The 26,422-nt window shown below is 44.1% G+C and overlaps 10 protein-coding genes across 10 annotated transcripts; 3 read left to right on the top strand and 7 right to left on the bottom strand.

Moving 5' to 3' along the window:
• Positions 1 to 565: 565 nt before the first annotated feature.
• Positions 566 to 1,531, bottom strand: L199_001973 (uncharacterized protein; the record flags this gene model as incomplete). The annotated part of the gene is made up of 4 exons (XM_064887724.1): positions 566 to 571; positions 655 to 895; positions 956 to 1,314; positions 1,397 to 1,531. The coding sequence occupies 4 exons, from the start codon at positions 1,529 to 1,531 to the stop codon at positions 566 to 568; spliced, it is 741 nt and encodes a 246-aa protein (XP_064743796.1).
• Positions 1,532 to 2,151: 620 nt separating this feature from the next.
• Positions 2,152 to 3,508, bottom strand: L199_001972 (uncharacterized protein; the record flags this gene model as incomplete). Its single annotated transcript, XM_064887723.1, has 2 exons — positions 2,152 to 3,189; positions 3,458 to 3,508. 2 exons carry the CDS (start codon positions 3,506 to 3,508, stop codon positions 2,152 to 2,154), a joined length of 1,089 nt encoding a protein of 362 aa, XP_064743795.1.
• A 709-nt stretch (positions 3,509 to 4,217) lies between these two features.
• L199_001971 (uncharacterized protein) lies at positions 4,218 to 7,762 on the bottom strand (the record flags this gene model as incomplete). Its single annotated transcript, XM_064887722.1, has 9 exons — positions 4,218 to 4,712; positions 5,052 to 5,182; positions 5,279 to 5,641; positions 5,724 to 5,913; positions 5,989 to 6,170; positions 6,271 to 6,639; positions 6,743 to 6,894; positions 6,994 to 7,455; positions 7,599 to 7,762. The coding sequence occupies 9 exons, from the start codon at positions 7,760 to 7,762 to the stop codon at positions 4,218 to 4,220; spliced, it is 2,508 nt and encodes an 835-aa protein (XP_064743794.1).
• A 265-nt stretch (positions 7,763 to 8,027) lies between these two features.
• On the bottom strand, positions 8,028 to 10,657 carry L199_001970 (uncharacterized protein; the record flags this gene model as incomplete). The annotated part of the gene is made up of 8 exons (XM_064887721.1): positions 8,028 to 8,450; positions 8,513 to 9,011; positions 9,075 to 9,268; positions 9,329 to 9,444; positions 9,505 to 9,672; positions 9,754 to 10,135; positions 10,206 to 10,296; positions 10,404 to 10,657. 8 exons carry the CDS (start codon positions 10,655 to 10,657, stop codon positions 8,028 to 8,030), a joined length of 2,127 nt encoding a protein of 708 aa, XP_064743793.1.
• A 510-nt stretch (positions 10,658 to 11,167) lies between these two features.
• On the top strand, positions 11,168 to 16,635 carry L199_001969 (uncharacterized protein; the record flags this gene model as incomplete). Its single annotated transcript, XM_064887720.1, has 16 exons — positions 11,168 to 11,235; positions 11,295 to 11,436; positions 11,498 to 11,647; positions 11,716 to 12,078; positions 12,147 to 12,362; positions 12,423 to 12,632; positions 12,699 to 12,958; positions 13,016 to 13,164; positions 13,217 to 14,062; positions 14,129 to 14,556; positions 14,626 to 14,737; positions 14,807 to 15,402; positions 15,481 to 15,796; positions 15,915 to 16,180; positions 16,287 to 16,381; positions 16,443 to 16,635. The coding sequence occupies 16 exons, from the start codon at positions 11,168 to 11,170 to the stop codon at positions 16,633 to 16,635; spliced, it is 4,410 nt and encodes a 1,469-aa protein (XP_064743792.1).
• A 417-nt stretch (positions 16,636 to 17,052) lies between these two features.
• On the bottom strand, positions 17,053 to 18,432 carry L199_001968 (uncharacterized protein; the record flags this gene model as incomplete). Its single annotated transcript, XM_064887719.1, has 6 exons — positions 17,053 to 17,220; positions 17,306 to 17,370; positions 17,449 to 17,710; positions 17,818 to 17,927; positions 18,074 to 18,130; positions 18,210 to 18,432. The coding sequence occupies 6 exons, from the start codon at positions 18,430 to 18,432 to the stop codon at positions 17,053 to 17,055; spliced, it is 885 nt and encodes a 294-aa protein (XP_064743791.1).
• A 438-nt stretch (positions 18,433 to 18,870) lies between these two features.
• L199_001967 (uncharacterized protein) lies at positions 18,871 to 20,284 on the bottom strand (the record flags this gene model as incomplete). Its single annotated transcript, XM_064887718.1, has 7 exons — positions 18,871 to 18,992; positions 19,073 to 19,159; positions 19,233 to 19,298; positions 19,382 to 19,460; positions 19,537 to 19,654; positions 19,731 to 19,978; positions 20,090 to 20,284. The coding sequence occupies 7 exons, from the start codon at positions 20,282 to 20,284 to the stop codon at positions 18,871 to 18,873; spliced, it is 915 nt and encodes a 304-aa protein (XP_064743790.1).
• Positions 20,285 to 20,885: 601 nt separating this feature from the next.
• Positions 20,886 to 21,555, top strand: L199_001966 (uncharacterized protein; the record flags this gene model as incomplete). Its single annotated transcript, XM_064887717.1, has 3 exons — positions 20,886 to 21,061; positions 21,203 to 21,328; positions 21,426 to 21,555. The coding sequence occupies 3 exons, from the start codon at positions 20,886 to 20,888 to the stop codon at positions 21,553 to 21,555; spliced, it is 432 nt and encodes a 143-aa protein (XP_064743789.1).
• A 633-nt stretch (positions 21,556 to 22,188) lies between these two features.
• On the top strand, positions 22,189 to 23,623 carry L199_001965 (uncharacterized protein; the record flags this gene model as incomplete). Its single annotated transcript, XM_064887716.1, has 5 exons — positions 22,189 to 22,294; positions 22,406 to 22,686; positions 22,741 to 22,791; positions 22,918 to 23,063; positions 23,149 to 23,623. The coding sequence occupies 5 exons, from the start codon at positions 22,189 to 22,191 to the stop codon at positions 23,621 to 23,623; spliced, it is 1,059 nt and encodes a 352-aa protein (XP_064743788.1).
• A 285-nt stretch (positions 23,624 to 23,908) lies between these two features.
• Positions 23,909 to 26,355, bottom strand: L199_001964 (uncharacterized protein; the record flags this gene model as incomplete). Its single annotated transcript, XM_064887715.1, has 11 exons — positions 23,909 to 24,226; positions 24,288 to 24,310; positions 24,387 to 24,552; positions 24,646 to 24,771; positions 24,849 to 25,076; positions 25,148 to 25,444; positions 25,524 to 25,621; positions 25,704 to 25,824; positions 25,891 to 25,940; positions 25,996 to 26,027; positions 26,126 to 26,355. The coding sequence occupies 11 exons, from the start codon at positions 26,353 to 26,355 to the stop codon at positions 23,909 to 23,911; spliced, it is 1,689 nt and encodes a 562-aa protein (XP_064743787.1).
• Between the last annotated feature and the right edge of the window lie 67 nt (positions 26,356 to 26,422).

Raw genomic sequence — 26,422 nt, 5'->3', positions numbered from 1 at the left:
TATCGTGATACGGGATTGGAAGCGAGACAATTCGAGTGACAGAAGGGGTTGATGGGTATATGTATAGTGATCTGGATATCGAGCTGAAGCGATACAATACCAATGTCAAATGTCAAAGTCTGAAGATGTCGGTCAATGCTCAGTCTCGAAATACACGACTTGCATTGACTTTACGCGTCAAACTTGGATCACGTGATACAACAGGGATAAGGCGGAGAGGCATGTACTGTATACCACGATCTTCAGGAATGATGCATATACATTTGGGTGTCTATTTACAAACTAGCATGATTGATGGTAGGTGATATGTACAACATGTGATGGCTGAATGTGTGATGTCTGCGATCGATAGTTGGTTTCGATCAAATATTATCCACATAAATATATATATAGATAAAAATATAGATATACAGGTGTCAGAAAGAACGTGACACAAATGATTTCGGATGATGTATTTGCAGAAATATGCCGCTAGAAGGAGAACGTTGTGAAGATGAAAGTCGGTGGAGCTTGGCTTTGCATTGGATGGTACAAGTGACCATTGAGGTAGCAAGTGCGTTTGACATTACCACTACAGTCAAAGTGAGCCGCATCAGCCGAGATACTCGAGCATTTTTGAGAGACGCGAACAATGTGAATTTGATGCGGACTTACTTTATGAGTGCTGAACGACATACCAAGTCTACATGTATCCAACTTGAGCAGTCGTCCGCGTTGTTTTTCGGAAAGCGCTTCATCTGAAAGTGATCTAGCGTTTGCAAAATCGATTACTACCAAATGATTAGGGTCACCGGGTTTAATTTCCTTTCTGCGCAGGATGTGCCATAGTTGAGGGAAGACATGAACGATTTTAGCTTCGTCGTGCAACTGATCATAGATTCGTCGGATTTGTTTACTGTCCGGGGAGCATGGGTTAGCGAGAACTAACAACGAGAAAAGCTTGGACATCACTGACCATTCTTCCTCAGATACATCTATGGAGTCCATGTCTTCAGGAGGTATTTGTGCTCCCAGATCTTCCAATAACATCGCCATCAGTCCAGGTACTTGCGTATCGTCCTCGTCACTGCTTGGCCAGACGAAAAGACCGTGATAGTTCGGTAACACCGTGCCTTGGAAGTTGAGAAGGTGATGGTACATGATATCTTCATTGTAAGCCGCTTTCACAGCTGCGTCCGCGTCTTTGTATTCTGCGGGATGATAGGACAGAGCTCCGAAGGAGGATTCTTCGTCATCTTCGGAGTTTCCGGATGATTTGAAGGACATAGGTTTCATGATCTTCAGCACGAGCGACAGGGGGGGGAGTGGTATGACCTGTTATAAGCAATGAACCTCGGTATACATCCCAAAGTTTACCAGTGTATATCCACTCCTGCACTTCGAAAGAAGCGCTGACGGGTGAGGTTGAAGTGGTTTGGTACGGTGGCGTGATTGCATTGATAGCAGTATGGGAAGAGACTCTGTGGAATACCAGTGTACTAGGCTTGACCGAATCTATACCAGCTCGAGGTGAGATTATCCCAGGTTGCATGACGATTGAAAGATTCTTGATTGGAGGTACACCGTGATTACAAACAGCAGGGGAGGCACTCTCGCTCTCTCGAGAAGGTCGATCGGTCGTCCTCGACTGCGAGTTGTCATGGGATGAGTGGATTCTGCGAGATGGTTTCGTTTACTCATATTCACTGTATAGGTCAACACTCAGTCAAAGAGGTATGAAAGCGAAATCAGAATCAAAGTGACAAATTAAACGAGATGCAGTGAAATGATGAAACAACGATCACTGTGATGAGTCATACCGAACCTTATTTTCGGTTTGTTCGGTTCCGCCCACTATACGTCTGTGTCTGAGTCTGATCCGAGGATGGCATACATGTATGTCGGATTAGGTTAGTAAAGGTTCAATAAAGGCGAGTTGAACCTCATTAAGGTTGATGAACAGTGCAACATGTACGTATGTCACTATAAACCGTGACGAAATCTTTCATCTCGATACACTACTAACCGGGTATATATATAGTTGTAAAGCAATATAGCAAAGTGAACGCAGACAAAAGCAAGATTATTGTCCTATCAAAGTGTTTCGTTAAGAGAGAGAGAAGGGTGATACAGGGATGTAAAAAGGACAAGTAGGTGGGTTTGAGTTTGAGTTTAGATGAACAAAGCTACTAAACCAGAAACGAAAGTAGCACCAACCATCAAGGTCAAACCGTTTACACCATTTTGACCAACAAAGGTCAAAGTGGATGAAGCGGATGAAGAGAAGTTTTGAGCCAATGCTCCAACTTCAGATTTGATAGCGTTGATGAACGATACACCGCAAGTTGAGTTGATAGCATTCCATAGTTCAGATTGACCACCTAGGATAGGAGATTGTTTCAATCCCAATGCGTATGGTACTTGAGTTTCCCATTTCACATAGGCAACGAGAACTTCTCGAGTACACGGGGTACATAAAGCCGAGCTGGCCAAAGATGGTTGAAGGAATAGGAAAGGCAAGTTCGTCGATTTGTAGGTAGCAGTATTGGGTTTGATAACAGTTACCATGTTGACGCTTTGCTCTTGTCGTTTGTTGTTGTTGAAGAATCGCTTGGAGATGGAAGAGGCAGCGACTGAAACTTCGACGTAGAGGTTTTGAGCAGCGTATTGAATAGGGTTGGTTAATTCTTGAGCGGTAGCCGCCAAGTTGGAGAACAAGGTGTTGTTGCTAACTCCTGAACCAGAGGTAGCGGTGGAGTTGGCAGAAGCAGTCGAGTTGGAAGAGGAAGTGGCGTTCTTTTCAGAAGCGACGATTTCGTTCACACAGTATTCCTGATTTGAGGAGTTGATCGAACAGACAGCTCCCTTGAGGGGGTTGACGACGTAGAGGATATCGTATAATTCCCTAACATCTGAGTTGTAATTCGTGGTAGAAGTCAACTCTTCATTACATTGAGAGTAGAAGTTGGCTAACCATCCTCTGATGGTTGAGTCGGAACATCCAGCGTTGCTCTTACAGATCGATGCGAGGGTGTAGTTGATGGAATCCTCAGTCAAGTTGGTCGAGGCAGTAGGTGAGAAGGATGCGGTGGCGTTAATGAGGGGGGTGACACACGATGAGAGGGTACCGTCGCTGTTGAGTGACTCGAGGAAGGTGGTACAGGATGAAGTGATGTTGGAAGGGATGAGGGTTGAGGAGGTTGTGTTGGACTGATGTGGTATGAATAACGTCAGCATGGTGATTTCCATTGTTTTTTTTTTTTTTTATATGTGACGTCCTTTCACTATCAAACGATCAATCAATCACCGATAATACAGCTCGACTTCACGAAGCCATATCAGCGTATCGGTATGGATGTGCGCTCAACTCCCGAAGTAACATCCAGGCATATACTCAATGTCCTTAGATATCACCAAAAGCCGATAGTCTCCCAACCCCTTCGGCTCCGCAGTCGATGACGAAACATTGTATACTCACTTGAGCTTGAGTCAATCCAGCTACAGCAAGAGCCAACACGGCGTACTTCATCTTGGGTATTCTGATCACTAACAAGGGAGTATGAGGAATGTGTGCTTGTTGAGTTGGTTTGTTGATATATTTCAATTCGCGTTGTTTATCTTTAAGGAGTGTTTGGTGAAATGTCGTTGTCGTTGATGCACGTCGCTGACGATAGGATGAGGGAAAGAACGTATTAGCCGAATGAGAGTGGTAGGTGTACTATAATGTCGAGGTACTAAGTGGTAATGTCGTGAAAAGAGTCGAGATGAAAAAGAGCAAAGGTCAACCAGCCATAAAGGACCATGACCATAACAACAATGAAAACTACCAGACAGTCTGTGTAAAAACGGGGGTCCCTGCACCAAACAACTCAACAACTCGAGTGTGAACCTAGGGTGTGAGTGTGGCACTTGACACTCGTAAGCCCCGGCCCAGACATATGCATCTGGTGCAGTAAGACAAGGAACGGGTAAATTGGGTAAATTGACCCTGAAACACAAAGACAAACACTCGGATCATCTCATTTTTCCACTTTCTCCCCTCTCATCTCCTACGTCAGTCGATACAGAGTGGCAGTGATAAACATTACAAACCCCAAAAACCACGTGTGGTGGCTCATGCATACCTAGTCAAGTGCCAAGCAATGTAATGTTCTCCTGCCACTGCTCTGAATACAGCCGGTATATACAGTCCTACATGCATACATAATGGCAACGATACACAAAGACATACAAAGTGTCTACGAGAGCGACTCAGAGTCCCTTCCTTGTGATGAGATCCCCCTCCTCTCACTTCTAGGAGGCAACACCGGCCCATCGTCTCTCTGTCCCGCTAGCGGAGTAGATCGGCCTGAATCAGGACTAAGAGGACTCTGCCCACCCGCGCCTCTCTGCCTGGATGGTACGCTCAATGGAGCTGTGTTGCCTACTCTACTATCAGAGCGATCTCTACCATCAGACGATCGTTCTCTTCCCATGGATGTTCCTGATCCTTCCCTATGCAAATGATACCCTCCATTGTATCCAGAATCGGATCTACCCAAGCTTGGAGCGTAGCCTGAGCCCTGCCTGCCCATATTTGGTGCTTGTGGTGGTGGCTGACTTAGCGAACTTGTGGCGGGTGTAGACGAAGTTGCAGAGGTATTGAATATCGGGTGAGGTGAGGATGCAGATGGATCAAGCTGAAGAAGCGTTGATAGGAGGTAGGTGAAATCGAGACCAACGTCGCGTAAGAGCTATACAGCACACAATAAAATGTTAGCAATGGGTACACCCAAATCTGCGTATTGACACCTCCGTCTGTCCCGCCTCATCTGCTCATGCCCATTCTCCTTACTCTCAACTCGCTATTGCAATTTGTATGTCACTCCTCGCCCTCCGATTCAACATTTCTCTTCCCTATCTTCTTCTTCTGCCACCAGTTCTCTTTGCTTCCCCCTTCTTCCCCTCCTCTCTCCTCTCTCCCATAGTTTGTCTTCTTCCAGATTCTCCTTTCGCCTCATCTCCATCTCCAGCTCCATCCTCACCTCCCAATCCTCCTGTTCTTATCTCTAGCATACCCACTATCGACTCACCTTCCTATTATGCGAAGCCGTCACTCTAACACATTCATCCACCACGTTCTGCTCTACATTGGGGGCATACACCTGTCTTCTGAACATATCCGCAAACATCTCAATCTGCTCTTTCGCCCACGTTATGAAGGCTGTACGTGGTACATGACCACCACAACGATTCCAATCAGCTCTATAACCTAAGCGGAGACCAAGCGATAAAGGTGTAAAACGATGATTGCACTCACCCGAAGCCATCCTATTCTCCTTGAAGGCATTCATGAACCAATCGCTCGTATGTCTAATAATCGTAAAGCACACCACAGATAATTCTGAGATATAAATCGATATATCTCCTTCGCATTTGATGGATCTGATTCTCTTGATCATCAATTCTTTACGAGATCTGAGGAAAGTATCTTTACCCATATCTGAACAATCTAATCTGTTCAGATACGATATAAGAGTAGAAGTATTGGTTTTTCGAATTTGGCTCGAAGATAGATCATGGAGGATTTGATTGATGAGTGTAGGGCTAAGTTGGTCTAGACGGGTTGATAACAGTGTATATGCTGAGGGGTTGGAGGAGACTGTTTTGAGCAAATCTCGACCTATGACCACATCCAATCAGCAAGTTCATACATGAACTTCTTGTACATATCCATAAGTTAGATCGAGATATAGATCACTCACCCCTTTCAACAAGTTTCACGGCTTCTTCCCAATCCCTCCTAGCAATAGCCATCGTCAACTCATCACCATACTCGTCAATCCATCTCAAATCTTTCGAATCAGCCATGGACATCCCTATCGTCGACAAAGGTCGACCGGGACTCATTAGACCTGGTAAAGCCGGAGTACCAGAAGAAAGACCACCAGGTTTCTGCACCAAAAACAAAATTAGACCACTATCTATAACCCGGTTGGTCTGTACTCCAATTTTCGAAATATGACTCACCTCCCCTTGCCACATACTCTTTCTTCTCTCTTGTTCTTTCTCACTCTCCTTTCTCTTTTTCTCTCCTAATTCCTGTGAAACTTGTCTGAAAGCAGCTAAGAGCGATTTCTTATCTTCTGGTTTCGAAGTTCGGTATACGCAGACCTCTTTGCCTCGTCTTATTTTCAGTGCGTTGGTGAGATCTGCGAAACGTACATAAGTTACTGAGTCATAGTCGAAAGAGTACAGTACAAGACCAGAGGAGAAGTCGTCGACATGAGATCAGATGGATCGATTACTCACCACCACTATCTTTCACATCAACAACCACCAAATCAGCCAACACCCAACATCGCTCAGCTACCATCCTCCCTCTTTCCCTTTCCCTTTCTCCATTTTCTCCTGCAGAAGAGGATTGAGCGGATTTCATTCGTCTCCTTCCCGCAATCAACAGTAGATCATTGAGTAAAAACATCGATACGTTCTGTTTCGCTTTATACGTCGCCGCATTGAGTTCTACGAAATTATGAGTTTCGAATACTAGGTGTCGTCCAGGTACTAAAGGGAGATATTTTTGCGATCCTTCCACGGTAGACCATAATTGCGTGAGCTGCGATTTGTACAGGTTTTGAAGGTCCATTACCGAGTTACGTTGAGTACGACGTCTTTCGACTGTTCCGATATCATATGATTAGTTCATATCCTTCTGTCTTGAATGGTGAGGTACTTCAAATGAGATATGAAGATTGTCCAGGGATACGGTGAGCACACTCACTATTCCCACTCTTATCCAATGTCGGTGCCAACGTATCTTCCATACCCATCAACTGAGGTAGATCTTTCCACTGTCCTAGTAATTCTTTCAAATCTAGCATATCGTTTTCAAGTGTTGAAATCTCTTTCGAGATAGTAACGAATTCCGCATAGCTAATCATCAAAGAAGTATATGATATCAGCGTATCGTCCTCATCCAATTTACTCTAGCCAATACAGTATGTTGTATTTATGATGATATATTGCACTTACTGTCTAAATACATTCTTCTGTAATTCCTTTTTGTTACTCCCCTTCTCCCTCATCAAAGCAGCCTTAAACCTTTTCTTCTCCTCATCATCCGCACCAGTCAACGTTCTTCTGAGGTAATCACCAATATTGAAATCTTCATTATTCAACTCGTGCAAATCAAACTCTTCTTCTCGAGTCATATCTTCTGCTCCCCTTCTTCGTATGCCTTCTTCTCCACCTAACAATCTTGATCCAGATCCGAATCCCGCTCTATTACTCGTGTCTACTGGGGACTGGCCGAAGCCGGATTGTTTGAATTCCGGTGAACCGAATTGATTGAAAAATTGTTCACCTTGACCGTCATCTGCCATTGGCATGGGAGTGAAATCTGCTCCTCCGTATGGATCTGAATCGAGAAAGTCGGTAGCTTGTCCTGGAAGGGGTGGGATAGATTCGGAAGGCAATTGATCGGCACCCATATACCTATATGATGAAGGTACAAATCAGCTTGGGTCCATCTAGCGATGCTGACATATCTCCGTAGAAGACACAGCAACAATGTTGATCCAAAAAGATCACCGAAGACCTCGAACAGCGTGAGTGAAGCTGTGAAGACTGGAACTCACCTCATACTCATCCTCTTCCTGATCTTATCCCCGACTTTCGACTTCCTAGCATCCTTCTTCTTATCATTATCACCAGGTAGAGGTGGTCTGGGGCCAGATTGAATGGGACCCCTATCGCCCTGACCCTTTGGGATCGCAGCGGAAGGTCTTCGTAGCGAAGCCATCTTGCTGAATAGTGGACGTCGACTGATATATAGATCTATCTGATTTGCTTGAGAAGCACTGTTTCTGTGGACGCAGCGACGAGGACGATGCGACGACGAGTGGTGAGTGAGTGATGATGAAACGCGGTCATGACATAAGGTAATGGTCACCGGTTAGCAGTAGCAGGTCCATACAGCTCAAAGCGGTCATCACCGACATTCATACTAATACATGGTTGCATACTTGTCTATCTATATACTATGCTTTGACCACTACCACTATATCCTACGCCGCTCCAAGCTCAGCCAAAGTCTTAACGAAAGCCGTAGGATTCAATATTTCCGTACTACCATAAGTGATCTTCTTATTCCCACCCCCTTCTTTCCTATTGGCCCATTCCATCAAATTGCCATATTCAACATACCCCCCACCACCCACGACAAACACAACAGATTCGCTATACTGTTGTCTACCTTTACCTGTACTACCACCAACGGGGTTCCTACCTCTCGAAGCCCTCGGGTCGAAGAAAAGATAATCATCCGTGTCTTGTAGTGCCTGGGTAGCAGCTGTCGAAGGATCCATCAAAGCCTCTACTAATCTAGTGATGGTCAATTCTTTCCGAGCAGGTAAGAAGTTTTTGACTCCCGATATGATATTATCGAGTCCTACACCTGTTATACCTCCTTCTCTTAGTCTGTCCGTAATCTGTATCAAACCGCCAAATCAGTACCAACAACCCTTCGTTGTGATTGAAACATCATACTCACTCTATTACCCAAAGCACTGAAACCTCTCGTCCATTCCCCTCCAGCCGAAGTCTGAGGCTGAGCAGCCGCAATAGCAGGCTGAGAAGCCATCATAGTCATTCTCGTAATCTCCCTGACCTTCTTCACATATTCCAAAGCATTCACATCCGCTCCAGACTCTTTTAACAAATTACTCAATTCTGCTAAATCCTCCTTGGGGAGAGTGTCCATCATTGATAAGAAGTAAATGATGACTAATCTCAGTTGATCATCAGGTGTGGGATGAGCAGTTTGCTCAGGATCATCCGTCTGTCCTTTCAACGTAGATACAATCTGAGCTTTACTTTGCTTTGAAGCTGTTTCCTCCACTTGGAAAAGATTATCTAATCCACGTTCTTTAATCGATTGTAAGAGAGCAGTGGCAATGTTCATATGTGTGTCCAACGTGTGTTTACGAGCTGTAAGTTCCGGTAAGGCCGTTATGGCTGTTTTCAAATTGGCAGTATTGGAGGAGAAGTCACTACCACGTTGACGATTAGCTATCTAACTCCAGAATTCATCGTTGAGATAAAGCTAAACTTACATTTGAGCCACATCATTGACATCGCTTATACCTGTCGATCGAGTGATCTCCGCTGCATCCGACTTATATCTACTCAATTCTGCGTCGATATCCTCGGCAACTTGAGGGAAGGGATTCCCAGCGTTCTTTTCCCAGAAGAAGTCCTTCGAATCGATATCGTATGATTTCTTCTGCAATCGGCCATTTTCAGGGGACTGAGAAGCATCAGAGGTAAGCTTCGATAGCAACATTTGGCGCAGCTCATGGTAGCTTACCTCTACGGTGACTCTGTTCAGCTTCATATCCAGTACATCATGCACCAAAGCCTGGTATGTCCATGAATGGGAGAGCATCGGTATCAAATCGACATTCCTGTCTAGGATGACGAGTACTATGGGATAAAAAATAGGTAAGCGTTTGGCCCGCACGAGAATGTGGGAGTTATACGGACAAGGCCTTTGCAAACTGTTCAAACCGTCTACACCATATGCGCCATCCCTGGCTGCGCCACCACGTTGAGAAGCATTTGAGGCTATATGATCCCTTAACTTGGCATCTAATTTCCTAGCTACCATCTCAGCGGCATTTCCTCGTGGACATCGAATAATAGGTATGAAATCTATTTACACCGTATCAGCATGGTTTCCTCCTCTACTATAGCAGTTGTATCTGCTGGTATTGGTTTGAGTGTAACACTTACTCATAGTAGTTATGACACTGAAGAGCCCTTTGGAGATCCTTTCAACCTCTTCATCAATCTCTAATTCACCAGCTTTCGGATCATTCAACACCACATAACTTGGTTTACCTTCTACTTCTTTTTCTTTATTCACTACGGCTTTCTTACTCGTTGTTGTTCCATTCGTATCATGTTTTATTTCTCTTCGTGGCAATAACGAGAACAAATTGTGAGAGGGAACCAAGAAATCCAAGAATTGATCGTGCACTGAAGAGATCAGTTGACCTGTACTTCCTGATGGATCATTTGAGAGGATTAAAGAGGCAAGTTCTTCCAATAATGATCGGGGGAGGGACGAGGTGAATGATAAGTGATAGGATGAATATAATGGTGGGTTCAGGTCCTGTTCGTATCGAAAGCAGTTCAGCATACAATCCTTGGCACTGATGATGATGATATGGAAGCGGCCATACCTCTGCAATACGTCTTATATTAGCTAGAGTAGGAGAAACAAAGTATACTGAGGGTACATCTGCTAAAGGTGGTCTGGCAGAATGTAATTGCCTATTCGCGTCTTCACTCGTCAGCATTTCTCCATCTACTCATCAACATGTTACGATCTATGATAGCACGCTAAGTGGGTCAATAGTCAGATGGACAGGTCCACTCACATGTGCAAAGTAACGCCCTGCTCTCTCAAATCCTGAACCCTCAAACTAGTAGCCAATATATCTTTACTTTGCTCATCTAAAATCAGCACCTTCCATACCAATGGCGCTTGTGAATTCTCATCAAATGTGGAGGACGGCGTGGACGGTCTTGGGAAGGGACCAGTCGATGAGCTTGAGGCGGGAGGAGGTTGGTTGAGGTTCAAAAGGGTTAGGAGAGCGTTGGTCTGGGATTGAAGCAGAGTTGGTCGCGACATGTTGTTGGACGTCTATCCAGCTAAGGTATGCGCGATGAGCTATATTCCGATAGGTTGTGCTTGTCCAGCAGTATGACGGAGTGAGGTTAGATATGCAAAGCCTACAGATGCTATGATTATATCGTTGTTCATTGCCATCCTCGTGTTGGTTCGCATCGTCAACATACACCTAGCTGCGTCACGGATCTGCCAGGGATATATGTATATATATATATATATACTACCCTCACTTAATGACCACGGAGAGTTGATCGTTTACGTAACCTTGGTCGACTAGCAATTATTTCAGAAGCCCGAAATGTTGTCCACCGCTCATCAACACCTAACATCAATTTTGGTTTCAATAGCTATTCATTGTCAACTCCACCTATTACTCATCGTTACAGTCCTCTTCCTCATCGTCAACTGAAGCTAGGCAGCCGGAAGTCGTTCGCAGAGGCTTCCGGACCAAACCTTCTCATACTCTGATCACCCTCGTCATCAGCAACCACCCTATCAGAATACCTCACCATGGACCCCTTTGCCCCAATCGATCAGAATGAGAAACGTTACGTCTCATCAGACGTTCCAAGGAGGATGTAAGCTTATATATCCCTCTCTTCGTTGTGGGATTCAGCTTACGATGTCCTTGATACAGCAAACATATTCAATTTCAGCCTTTCACCCCTAAAGATATAGTCCGTATTTCTGAAGTGCAAGTGAACCATCCGGATCTGTATCAGATCTCTGAGAATGGAGATAAGGGGACTTCCCCACATGGGCCATTAGATGGTCGAATGGTAAGCTATTCCAAACCTTTTCTTGAGATCATGGTTCAATAGCTTACACTCGTGTGTACAGGGTCCAAACGAAAAAGGAAAGAAGTGTTTGACATGTGGTGAAGAAGCTGCCAAATGTGTTGGGCATTATGGATACGTTAAATTAGCATTACCAGTATTTCATATTGGATATTTCCGACCTACCATCAACATGTTGTCTTGTATATGTAAAGTGAGTCGGCTCTCTTTTCCCTCCCATTAAATGGAGTTTGGCTGATTTGTTTTTGTGAATCTGACTAGACCTGTGCAAGAGTCCTTTTACCTCAGAATGAACGAGCTACCTACCTCAAGAGATTCAGAAGGCCAGGATTAGAATCACTCCAGCGGCAATCGGCATCTAAAGCAGTCTTAGCATCATGTAAGAAAAGGAATATATGTGGTTATTGCGGTGCGGCCAATGGAGTAGTCAAAAAATCAGGTCCGATGAAAATCAGTCATGAACCCTATCGAGCGAATAAGATGGCAGCCTTGAAAGAAGAATGGATGGGTACCTTCAAGACTGCCGTAGCTGATAATTCAGCTGTGGCTACACATCTGAATAAAGCGGTGGAAGATCTCAATCCGTTGAAAGTGCTGGATCTGTTTAAAAGGGTAACAGCTGAGGTGAGTCGGCTCACAGTCTTCGCCCAAAATAGTAGCAATTCAAGCTGACCTCCTGGCATCGATTATAGGATTGTGAATTACTTTCGTTACATCCAGATATAGGTAGACCAGAAGACTACATCTGGCAATATATCTCAGTACCGCCACCATGTATCAGACCTTCAGTAGCTTCAGAAGCGGGAAATAACGAAGATGACTTGACTCAGAAATTATCGGAAATAGTAAATATCAACAACAATCTGTCTTTGATGATGGACAAAGGTCAAGGTATCGAAACAATCATGGTGAGCTATCTCGTTCTTCACTCTACTCAGGTCTGTCAGTTGATAATTCTTTCAACACAGACCAATTGGGAAGCCTTAGGTCAATCGATCGCACTATACATCAACTCCCAAGCGCCAGGTATGCAAGCCATGGCAGCAAAGCCTATAAGAGGTTTCGTACAGCGGTTGAAAGGTAAACAAGGTCGGTTTAGAGGAAATTTATCTGGTAAACGTGTGGATTTCTCGGGTCGTACGGTTATTGGACCTGATCCAAATTTGAGGATCGACGAGGTGAGCTCGTAGACCAGTGTAATTCGTCTCGAGTGTATCGAAGTAGCTCATTTCTATGCTATGTAGGTTGCTGTTCCTGAAAAAGTCGCTGTCAAATTATCATACCCAGAACGAGTTACCGATTACAACAAGGCAGCTATGCAGGATGCTATAGTCAACGGGTCCAGATTACACCCCGGTGCCAACATCATAGAAAGGCGAGGGGATAATGGTCAACCACCGATGAGAATCGCATTACATGTGATGAAAGATAAGGAAGCTAGGAAGAGATGGGCAAGGGATTTACAGATCGGTGATATCGTTCATCGACACGTACGAGATGGAGAGTGAGTTGGAACCCTTGCGTCTGAATGTACCAAATGCTGATAGTGCTTATTCTGTAGCATCGTCCTGTTCAATCGACAGCCGAGTTTGCATAAGTTGTCCATTATGTGCCACAGAGTACGAGTGCGGCCCTGGCGGACGTTCCGATTGAACGAGTGTGTGTGTAACCCCTATAACGCCGATTTCGATGGTGATGAGATGAACTTGCGTAAGTTGCTTTATCCTTGTCTAACAGGACATCAAACTAATTCCTGCTGTAGACGTACCTCAAACCGAAGAAGCGCGTACAGAAGCTTTAGAATTGATGTCAGTAAAGAAAAACTTGGTAACACCGCGTAATGGAGAACCCATCATTGCTGCCATTCAAGATTTCATTACTGCCTCATACCTTCTATCCCGTCGAGACCGATTTTTCGATCGACAGCAGTTCGCTCAGATAGCTTCTTACCTTGGTGACGCCAACCTACCAATAGAATTACCTCCACCAGTCATATGGAAACCTGTCAGACTATGGACTGGTAAACAGATATTCAACCTTCTCATGAAACCCAACAAATCGTCTAATGTCTTGGTCAACTTGGAAGCCAAATGTCGTACATTAGTCGATCCAGACAAATCAGATCGATTCCCACCTGACATGTCACCCAACGATGGATACTTGGTTATCCAAAATAGTGAAATCATGTGTGGTGTATTCGACAAAAACACTGTAGGAGACGGAAAGAAGAATTCAGTATTCGGAGTTATACTACGAGATTATGGACCTGAAGAAGCTGCCAAAGCGATGAACCGACTAGCAAAACTCTCAGCGAGGTTCTTGGCAAATATCGGGTTTTCATTGGGTATAAACGATGTTATACCTGGACCTGTGTTGTTCGAATCGAAAGATGCCAAAGTAGAAAAAGCCTATGAAGATTGCGATGGTTTCATAGATCTGGCTAAGAAAGGTAAATTGGAAAATGCCCCTGGATGTGATCAAGAAGCTACGTTGGAACAGAAAATCTCCGGTACCTTATCAGCTGTCAGAGAAGCTGTAGGTAAGATCTGTATGCAGGAATTAAGTAGACATAACGCCCCTCTTATCATGGCCACCTGTGGTTCTAAGGGTAAGTCATAGTCAAGCCTAAATCAAGCAATGACTAGCATAGCTGACATCATTATGTCAATTTCAGGTTCCGTCATCAACGTCGCTCAGATGGTAGCGTGTGTAGGACAACAAATTATTGCTGGTTCGCGTGTACCCAACGGTTTCCAAGATCGATCATTACCTCATTTCAAGAAGAAATCCAAGAATCCACCTTCCAAAGGATTCGTGAGGAATTCTTTCTTTTCGGGTCTTACACCCACGGAATTCTTGTTCCACGCTATCTCAGGTAGAGAAGGTCTGGTCGATACTGCGGTTAAGACTGCTGAAACCGGTTATATGGCCCGAAGACTTATGAAAGCCTTGGAAGACTTGTGTACCCATTATGATTTGAGTGTGAGGAATAGTGTGGGAGGTATCGTCCAATTCCAATATGGTGATGATATGTTGGATCCGGCTTGTTTGGAAGGTGATGCGACGCCTGTGGAATATGTTAGAAGTTGGACCCATGCTTGTGTAAGTTCAGCTGGATTGATGTCTTTTTCCGCGGAAGATGTGATCAGCTGAAAGTATTTTCACGCGTAGAGAACCGCCGATAGATCCGGAAAAGCATTGTTACCATATGAAGTCCGAGAAATCGCCCAGAGGATATATCCCGAATCCATTGTCCCGCCCTCACCTCAACCGCAGAAACGAGGTAGAGGTAGAAAAATCATCAAAGCACCCACTCCGCCACCTATACCACCCGTTCTTCAAGGCTGGGAAGGATGTCACGAGAAATATCGAGAGACCACATACAACTTCATCATCGATAAGATCGTCAAGACTATGGTGAATCAACGAGTAGCCAGAGGTCTACCGGACGCAGATGACAAAGCCATGGCGGAAGAGTATGAAGATCTATTGGTTTCTCACGATCCGGCCGTTAGACAGGTACTGGAAAATGCCAATAAAGTTACGGAATCTCAGCTGAATTCGTTCCTCGAAAACTGCCGGATCAGATATCTCAGAGCGAAGATCGAACCTGGTTCGACGGTCGGTGCTGTCGGTGCTCAATCGATTGGTGAACCTGGTACGCAAATGACTTTGAAGACTTTCCATTTTGCTGGTGTTGCCTCGATGAACGTAACGTTGGGTGTACCCCGTATCAAAGAGATTATCAATGCTGCCAAAGTCATATCCACACCGATCATCACGGCAGAAATGAATATACCGGAAAGTGAAACTGCCGCTAGGATAGTGAAAGGTAGAATCGAGAGGACAGTCTTGGGTGATATAGCCTCGTGTATCGAGGAAAGTTGGACAAACGCGAACGCTTATATCGAGATTCATATCGATATGAAAGCTGTCAGAAGGTTGCAGGTGAGTTTGACTACATAGTTTTGAAGTTTTGACCGTAAGAAGGGTAACATGGCTAATGCGATCATTGACTTATCATAGCTGGAAGTGACGTTAGAGTCAATCAAGTGGTCTTTGGTCGCCGCACCGAAACTGAAAATACCTGAAGGATCGATTCACATCTCTGAGAAGACTTCCAGAATCAGATTATGGATTGATGAACCTCCCAAAGATAAGGAGAAAGTTGTGGGAGGTATTTATGAGAGATTGAAGTTCCTCAAGAGAGCTATTGCGGATGTGCAAGTCAAGGGTTTACCCTCGGTCGACAGAGGTGTGGTCACCAAGGACGAGAAGAACGATAAGATCCATAGATTGTTGGTTACTGGTTATGGTCTGAGCGAGGTGATGGGTACGGAGGGTGAGTGCTTGTTGTGTCATCGCATATGGCATGCGTCGTACTTCAGTTCTTCCATCTATCGTAATTTTATGCTATTTGATCACAACGTTCCGAAGCTAATAACTCGTTGTCATCACAGGTGTCGATGGTTTGAAAACCAAGACCAACCACGTTATGGAAACTCAAAAAGTATTAGGTATCGAAGCTGCCCGTTCGACCATCTACAACGAGATCCAACATACCATGAAATCACACGGAATGTCAATTGATCCCCGACATGTCATGTTGTTGGGTGACGTGATGACTTATAAAGGTGAAGTGTTGGGTATAACGAGATTCGGTGTTCAGAAGATGAAAGATTCGGTCTTGATGTTGGCGAGTTTCGAAAAGACTACTGATCATTTGGTAAGTCCGCGTCCCCCCCCCCCCTTTTTCGAAAATACTCCTATAATATGGGGCCAGTCACAAGATTAGTTGCTGATCATTGAATTTTTGTTGGTGGACAATATAGTTCGACGCATCGTTATTCTCAAAGAAAGATGAGATTCAAGGTGTATCAGAGTGTATCATCATGGGTACACCTGCACCAGGATGTGGTACTTCCCTGTGAGCACTATTCATCATTCGACCAACATGACCAGATGACTTATATGGATTTTTGCGCTAGTGCATCAATTGTGACTCCTGCACCATTATTACCAAGGAAGAAACCATTATTATTCGAATCAGCCTATAAAGCAGGTCAAGATAGGATGAAATCTTATAATACCGTACTTGACGGTATGAACATGAACGCGAATTACAATGGTGCTTTGGGTGGAATGGGAATGGGCATGGGAATGGAAGTGGATGTTTATTAAAATTGTCAGCTACTCATTTCGTCTCCAGGTCTAGTCAAATCGAATTATGACTTTCTTCTATCTATCTATGGGTTTTCGGTTTACCTATCTCTATTAATTGCTTTTCACGATATATTATGATATACAATAAAAATAGGTTATGCATGAATAATATATATTCTATCTGATCCAGACTGGCAGCTGCTTACTTAAGTGTGTGCACATATGATATGTATATTGGTTTTCTCGTTTGCACGTGCGTTTTTGGGCTTTTTTTATAAGTAGATGGATAATCGATCAATAGCAGTCATAGGACATGAAGTCCAATTCTATCCTAATCTACATAACTGTCTTGAATATCTATCTGTATGAACGCATGTGAACATATGTATAATCAATTCCTTCCTCTAATCAACTTGAGAGATCCTGGAGGATTACCTAGACTGCTGGAGCGAGAGTTGGAGCACCAGTTTCAGTGGTAGTAGAGGCGGTATTGGATGTTGCAGTAGCAGCTGGGGCTTGGGCTGGAGCTTGAGTACTTAATCTTTGATCGATTTCTACTCTGACTTTTTGGTATACTTCGTCGATAGGGGGAGATGAGTCGATCTGGGTATTGAAAAAAAGGAAAACAAAAAGTATATTGTCAATTACTCTGGTATAGCAAATTCGAATGGATAGACAGTACACCCACTTCAACGACTTTTCCAAGTTTTCGATAATAATCCACGACAGGCATAGAAGTTTCTACGAAAGTCCCTATTTTAGAGCATTAGTTCATGACATCAGCCGCAACTCGGTATTGATCATGTTGAAAGATTGAAATCAGAAACTCACTAAACCTCTTAACGATACTTTCCTTATTATCATCATCCCTACCACTGGTCTTACCTCTCTCCAACAATCTCTCCAATAAGATCGCCTCGGTAGTAGAGAAGAACAGGACGAACGATGATTTAACGACTGATTCGTCGAATTTCAACGCTTGGTCCATCTTTCTTGGGAAACCGTCGATCAGGAATCGACCGTGCCCGTTGGACCAGGCTGAGTCGGTAGAGGGTGGGGAAGCGAGAGTGGAAGACATAGCGTTTTCAAGGAGCTGAGTGAGTGGGCGAAAAAGGGTCATGAACATGAGTGAATTTTGTGGGCAGTCCCGTCAGCATAGATGAACCTCTGTTATTGTTTGTAGGTGCAGACTAGACCCACCTTGATTGTAACTTCTTGGGGAACGATCTTACCTTCCCTGATGTATTCGGTAATCAATTCGCCATAAGTGGATCCAGGTCTGTTTCTCTCTTCTCTGAGGAGATCACCGGCTAGAGCAGGGAGCAGAGAGAGCGAAAAGTCAGCATCTCGATGTTTCAGGTGGGATAGATAGTAAAGGATATCAATACACTTGATCAAGAGAAAGAACTGAACAGGCTGAAGGTGAATGATTACTTCAAAAGACCGATTGACTCACCTGAAAGGTGCTTGAATCCATAATCATTCACCAGCCTCTCACATTGAGTGCCTTTACCTATCACATCATGCAAACACACATACCCATCAATGACCATCCTTCTTATACTTCGCGTTATGTCATCTCTCCCACTCACCTGCACCTGGACCACCCAACACAAAAATCACCGTGACTTTCTCTTGGTCGAAGACAGGTTTGTCCGATAACACTGCGGTCTCCGGGACGGCTTTGGCATCTGGTTCAGAAGGGTGGGCGGGAGCTTGTCCTTCTGGATGAGGTGTGGGTGTGGAAGTGGAAGTGGAAGTTTGGGAAGGGGAGTCGGATGAGAACACAGCTTTGAGTTTGTCAATGACTGTCATCTTGGGAATAGGGAGTTGGTAGTGTTGTGGGTGGTGAGGAGGGTGTTGTGAGGACAAGAAAGAGGATTGAGCGAATGATGAATGATTTAATGAATGCAACAACTCAAAGTGGAGCATCAACGCATCGACACGAAGTTATTGATTCACGTCACTGAAAAGTGGCACATGCATCAAACATCAATTCATTACGAGTACGAGTAATCAAAGTTGCCTTTTGGTTAGTCACTCAAAGTCATCCTTGTGAGGTATACATATAGATAGTTGCTATACCATGCTGTTCAAATGCACTACATAAACTGAATGTACTGGATACAAATCATATTTATGGTTTTGTTATGTGATAATCGCCTTTAGATCGATATTGCTCTCATAAGCCCACTAGATATGTGATCGTTAATCAACCCTGATCATCATGTAAAGACTATCTCGCTTCCTTGATTACTCCTCCCTACCTTTCTCTTCCCTCTCAGCAGCATCTTCCAAAGCCCTCTTAGCCATCATAGCCAGCACTTCAGGCTTATCGGCAAACTCAATCAGACGTAATCGAAGCGCGTAGCAGACTACCCAAGAAATTATCAGCTTACATACCATAAGGAACTGGAAGAGGTTTCAGATCGGAAAGCGAATGAGTTCGACTCACCTTTCTCTATCTTCTCCAATGATCGGGTGGTCTCTTCCTGTTTCTTAGATAGTTTATATAACATATGCGGAGGTATACCATCGAAGTCTATTGAAGGTCAAATATCAGCTACAACAGCTTGATAATCATTTGGCTGAGTGTCTAGCTGAACGTGACCTACGCGCTTTCACCGTCCGTACGAATTCGCACACTTCCAAAGGAGTATTATGATCTCCTGTACTTAATGCTATGCGAGAGTGAGTCAGCATAATCTCATTCGAGAGGCATGAATTGGCAAGGGGATTTGGTTTAGTTTGATGGACCACTCACCATTAGTAGCATATCTCATCAATTCACCAGTCAAGTCTGACATTCCTAATATGTAATCTTCAGGCGTAACTATGACCAGCTATACTACAGGTCAGCATGATTCAATCGAATCTTAATGAATTGAAAGAAGCTGAATTTCTGAACACAACACTTACAGGTTCACCATCTTCACTCGACAGTGTCTTCTGCACCACATCGAGAGGTACTAATGATTTGTTCTCGAGATAATATAAGAATGAGAGGGCTTCTATGTATTCTTCAAGGCCAGGTGAGCTAAATACGAATCAAACACTCAGCTCTAATTTCGATTCATATACATATGATCACGATCCGAGCAACGTAAACTCACACTTGTCTATTCCACCTCCAGTACCCTTGCAATGCCTCCTCTCTCCCTTCTCTAATAGTCTTCAACTCATCTTTGATCTTACCGAAATTAACCCAGATCTCTCTTTCCTTCGCCCTCCCTTCTCTCAAACATTTCTCTTTCTGCTGTGGAGATGGAGAAGTCGCATTTCGATGTAAGTGGAATATCAATTTCTTAGATAGCTGGGTGATGGATCGGGATAAGATGATTAGACGTTCTCTTCTTTCGTTCTATCATCGACATGTACATACGTGATCAGCTCGTCTCACTATTAGCCAAGACCTTTCAAGATTCAAAATATGAGACAGCTAGGATATTGAGTCAAAAGGGCATATACTCACATCTGTATCCAGCTCTGATCTATACGCTTCAAACGTACTCATTAAATGCTGTTTCCTACTTATCCCCCCTGAGGAAGATTCGCCTTGGGAGGGCATCAACACATCTACATCTGCCATTTTCCCGTTCACTATAGGATCCTTGTGTTTCGGTGATGAAGGAAGATCTACGGGACGAGGACGAGGACCGGGTGGCATGGGAGATAGTGTTGAGCTACGGCACCCCTAGATGGATAAAAGTAGCTAGACTACCTGATGCTATAATTGACGTAAATGCACCTACTCATAATTCAATGATCAGAAATATCTGCGGAGATTTTGTTCATGTCCGTCTCTCCGTTGCAAGTCTTCACGGCGTGAGTGATTTATAGTTAGACCGTGATCAGGAATCAGGAACATACGAGTATATCGCTGTGTGTGAACATGATGCTTAATCGCTTAAACCCCCTTCTACGCCGTCCGTTTCCGTAGTGCGAGTCTAGTACTAGTTTGGTGCAGATCTGTCAAAGCGGTGCATCAACGCATCAATCCGGTCCAAGTGATCAGCGCTATGACGAATGACGCATACTAAAGAGAGTGGAGCGATATCACCGGATCACAAAGGAACAGAATGGAATAGAACGTCAACCGAATCTGACCGAGTTATATGATTATGAGTCATGAATGTGATGAGGAGGAAGATATATAAGGAGACTCGCTCTTCCAGTTGGTATCTCAATCCGTCTCACCAACTTACAACAGATCTACCCATACATACATCATCAGCCAACGCATTACGGTATTACCGTTGAACCACAAAATGATCTCATTCATCTCACTATTCTTCCTTCCCCTCCTATCACTTAGCCTCATCCACGCGGCCCCCTTGAGCACACGAATGGACGCAGTGGAGTTCACAGGTTATTGGCCTGATCAATTCGTCGAAATTGCGGGATACAATAAAGGATGGATCGGTGGTTCTGCCAATTACACATAGTGAGTTTGACTCGTATTTCAATATACCTTGCTTCTCAATACGACATCTGCATTCGATCACCCACATATCTCGTCTCGTCTCGTCTCTTCTCGTCTCGTATCCGGTGGGGATGGTGCTGATATCATCCACTGCTCACTTAGTACCGGCATTCTAACCTACCCAGGTCAGAACACCACCAACGAAACTATCATTTTTGAAAATCAAGCTATCCGATCTTATATCTTCCATTTCGCAGCTATCGATGCCTATCCATTTAACAGTAGCTTGTAAGTCAACCAGCATGTGTTCGCTCCACATCTTCCCTTTGCAATCGTACTGTTTTCTAGCATCATGCTGATACTTGCCATCGTGACATCCTTTCAGCCAATTCCGAATCGAGGATGCAGCCGACTCCTCATTATTCGACGAATCCCCAGTTATACCTATAATCTCAAAAGAACAGGCTTTCGGTACTCCCTCAGCTAGCGCTGATGCTCCGGCCGAGACTGCCTAGGACACTACTCACCAGAAGTCCTGAACGCAATTCACAAACATAGTGGAAAAAGTCGGAAGTCTGTCTACATAAAGAAGGAAATATAATAATCTGACATCAAGTATAATCCCAATCGTAACAATCAAGTGTCCGAACCAGAGAAAGAGAATCAAATCAAGTATAATCATCATAATCAAGTTTACTGTATCATATTTACCACAGACCATTTGCAATCCATATAATCATCAGCATGTACATGCATATGTCTCTTTGTTTGATCTCACCTGGACTGGATAGACACGATTCGTTTCGCCGCAAATACTCATTCTCGGTCAGATGGTTTATACCCGCTGTACTGTGATCTACCCACTAGCCGTCAATGCATGAGCATGAGAAAATTCACATCCACGTGGAGAGGTTTCTGTCCGATCTACACATGGTGATTTCCCGATCGTGCCTTAAACCGGCAGAGGGTCCTTTCAAGCCGCTGATAGGTAGCTAACCGGTTCGTCATCGTACAACGACTTGTAGATATGAATTGGGTTGAATAGAGGATAGGTATCTCATTTTTGACAATATACTAACTTACATCCACTATCACTCTCATTCTCACGAAGTAGACATATCTTGATACATACATCCCACACACACACAATGGACTACGCCTACGCTTTGCTCGATAAAGGTTATATACCTGATTCTGCTCTTCGACCGGTGATCAGGCAATTGTGCAGGAAGAGATTGAGGGAGATTGATCATGGTGAGTCTCCTTTCTACCCAATCAATCTAAGAGGTGGTCACCTGAAGATACCCTTGGTCAGTCTGGATTGCAAAACACACATATCATGTACTAACCTCGTTTGATACTCAGGATCATTCGGTGCCAACCACTCTGCGAAAATGGCATTCGTCTCCGACCTGCACACCCGTCCGATTGCTACCCACACATCGGAGGCTAACGAACAGCACTACGAGGTACCCACCTCGTTCCATGCGTTATGTATGGGCCCACGAATGAAATACTCTTCTTGTCTTTGGGAAGGATCCGACCCAAGTGGAAAGAACATTAAAGTCAAGACGCTTGCGGAAGCTGAAGATTTGATGTTGAGCAGTTATTGTAAAGATGCGAAACTCGGACGAGGACTCAGGGGTGTAGGCAATGCAGAAGACGGAGGGGAAGTTGGAAGAGAGGGGGAGGGACTTAAGATACTGGATCTGGGTTGTGGGTGGGGTAGTTTGGGGTTGTTCTTAGCTGAGGTGAGTGGGGTTTCTGTTGTTCGGAGATTTTCATACTATCATCAAATATCATCTCGTAGGACATCAAAGTCTCTGTAAGCTAAACCAGGCTGATCTCATCTCATTCTCCTCTTTATCGGTTTACAGCACTACCCTCTAGCCCAAATCAAGATGCTTTCCAACTCGCGTACTCAAAAAGAATATATTGACTCCCTAGCTTCCGAAAAGGGATTTAAGAATGTCGAAGTGATCACTGGGGATGTCAACGTCTACGACTTTGAGGAGAAGGAGCAGTAAGTCTAATGTCATTACTTCTTAACATCTCTTTAACAGATATAATTTTAGCTGATTTGATGTGTTGTTGGTGATTATCCTTAGATTCACACATATCATGTCTATCGAAATGTTTGAGCACATGAAATCGTATTCCCTCCTCTTGAAAAAGGTTTCCACATGGTTGAAACCCAATGGGAAATTATTCATTCATATATTCTGTCATCGATCTCAACCATATCATTTCGAATCCGATGACGGGTGGATGGCTCAAACGTTCTTTAGTGGCGGTACAATGCCTTCTTTCGACCTATTCACCTATTTCCAGGAAGATTTGATTCTCAAGCATTCAGAATGGATAAACGGTGTGAATTATTCTAAGACACTTGAAAGCTGGCTGGTCAATCAAGATAGAAATTCAAAGAAAGCGATGAAAGAGCTGGTAGATAATATGGGAGAAGAAGAGGGTAGAAAAACTTATTATAGGTTTAGAGTCTTCTTCATGGCTTGCGCGGAGTTCTTCGGGCTGGATGGTGGAGAAACTTGGGGTGTGGGTAAGTACCTGTTTGAGAAGAGATAGAGATAGAGTGTTCGAGCTTGGTGCCACATGGAACTGGCGATGTTGATACGATACTTGAATGCTAAGAGATAAACCCAGATACATGAATATAGTGATGATGAAATCTATAGTAGAATAGTACCGTACCAAGAAATACGAAAGCAACAGGTCATATGTCTGTTAAAATCTATTGTCTACCTCTATCAAGAACCCAGTTGGGCCCTACTCGAGTTTGTACACCAACAACGAGTCGAACAACGTAATACACCCCGACCATAAACTGACCCTCCCCTTCTGCTTAAATGCTTATAACTTCTTACCCCTCAAGCTCAGACAGACAATCGATAACCCCACTCCCCCACAAACTACAAACGCGAAAACACTTCTTATACTATCCAGATAAGCCAATTTGGCTTGTAATTTTAAGCTTTCACTTAGCACGGGTAATATCTCTGCTGGTTCCTGTATGATCTTCCTGACTGAATCCAAGTCATCGGGGATTCTCGAGGTCAAAGATGAAAGTAAGATCGTCTGCTGGATGCAGGCTGATATCGATAGACCGCATACTTGACCTAGAGCTCGCGCTAGGTAACATGCTGAGATTGCTAGTGATAGCTCGGAGGGCTGATAAGTATTAGTAAGTCAGCTCTGCGTTGTTTACGTGGCATTTGTAGACATGACTCACCTCTACACAAGCTATGAGTGAAGCTGGATATACAGTGCATTCGATCAGCGACTGAAAGACAACAAGAAGAATACCCTTTGTAGGAATGTCGTCACTCACTCAACAGAGTAGTTATAGTGACTCCTCCACCTAAAGAGCCCAAAGCCATCTCGATCCACAACTCGTTCTTATCCGTATAAGGTCCCCAGAAAAAGGTGATTGATAAAGCTTGAAGCCATGGGATGAATGAGAATCCAGCTTGGAACCATTTATATTCCCTCCAAAACTGTACAGTCGAATGTATGACGATCAGCTCTCAATGCAAAGCTCATTGGTCGCAATGGACCCGCCGTACATTCGTGTCAGAACCGCAACTCACCTTCATATGCCATCCTGCGTAAAGGGAACTCAAAGACCCAACGATAGAACTGGGAAGTAACAACAGACCAGTCTCGGATCCGTTCAGTCCTCGAGTGACATGTAAGTAGATAGGCTGCATGTAAAGCTGTACTCGAAACGTAGAATTACGATTCAGCGAGATGATCTCATTATGCGTCCCCAGCGCAAGTCATGCTTACTCACTCTTGAAAAGTTGGACAAAGTAGTCAAGAAGAATCCCAATAGCACCAATCTTGGCTGAGGTCTCGATAACATTGTTAAAGGCAAGATTGGATGAGCGGCTTTCTTCTCTACCCAGATGAATAGTGGGAATGTCACGAGTGCAATCGCGAGTAGCGAGAGTGGTAGAGGATGTGAGAGAGGGTAGTGCGACGATGTCCAGAGTGACGAGGAAGTAGAGAAGGATGATATCTGACATCATCGTGTCATGATCAGCTTGTACAAAAATTGACGGAACACATCGAGTGGAGAATCAAACTCACCGAAACCATCAACAACACACTTCCGGCCCAGTCTATTCCCTTAATTTTCTCCCAAGTGGTATCCCCACCCACATCCTCTCCCTTTTCCCTATCTACATTAACCTTCCATACAATTAGAAACAACGCAAAGATGACAGGAGGGACTTGCAGCCAAAATGCCGCTCTCCATCCTAATCGATCAGAGATCGCTCCGCCCACTACCGCTCCCAAGGCCGATCCTGCACCGAAAAGGAGATTAGTCCCACCTTGATATAAACCTCTGTCGGCTAATGATACGAGGTCTGATATGATTATTGCCTTTATACAAAGTCGATGACAGATTCAGTATGAGCCGATAGTCGACCGTATGCGATCAATGACGATGGTGCTGACTTACCGAAACAGTGAGGATACCACCACTACCTGCTCCTGCTATCACTCTGGCTGCAATCATGAATCCCATCGTCGGCGCCACAGCGCACATGATCGTACCGACTAAGAGCAAGATATGCTCCACGTTCAGTAAATTGACCTTATCCGGAAAGCAAATGCAATTGCAGACATGATAGTAACTCACCCAAAAACAGATTGACAGCTAATAACATCACGCCTTTCCTACCCATTACTTGGGCCAATCGACCATATAAAGGTGTCATGGCTGTTAGACCTAACAGGAACCCTGTGCCTAGCCATGATGCCTACCAAACACAAATCATGAGTCCCGAATCGTCATACACAAGGAGATCTGCCATGATGTGACATACCAAAGATCCAGCATGAAAGTACGATCCAATTTCAATGGTCAGATTCGCAACTACAGTTCAGTGAAGTCAAATATCAGTTCCGTATACTCGGTATATATCACCTACCTATCGTCATCGACAATGCTGCACAGAATACCCTATAGTTGATGTCAAGTCAGTCATCGGGTCGCATCAGTGATGGATCATAAAATGAGGATGAAGCGCCTTCAAAAGACTGTAGTTTTGATGAACTCACGCTGAAGTCAATCCTAAGAATATAGGCCATATCTCTTTAAATTTCTTCCCTACTTTCTTCACCTCTATCTTAGGATTGGGACCACTGCCATCTTCCACAGCTCCATAATTACTCTGATTCTGATCATTGACATCCTGCACTGTATCTTCTGATGAATTGTCAGAAATGATAGAGGAAGTTCGTAAGAGACTTGACCTTTCGTTTTCGATCTCGGATGTTTTGTTTACCATTATATTTATCGTTTATTCGTTCACGCAGCTCAATGTTGCCATAAATTCCAAGGTTACCGTTTGCTAA

Source organism: Kwoniella botswanensis, chromosome 1 (assembly GCF_036426115.1).
Source record: "Kwoniella botswanensis chromosome 1, complete sequence".
NCBI classification, from domain to species: domain Eukaryota; kingdom Fungi; phylum Basidiomycota; class Tremellomycetes; order Tremellales; family Cryptococcaceae; genus Kwoniella; species Kwoniella botswanensis.
This window is presented reverse-complemented; position numbering and strand designations above follow the sequence as displayed.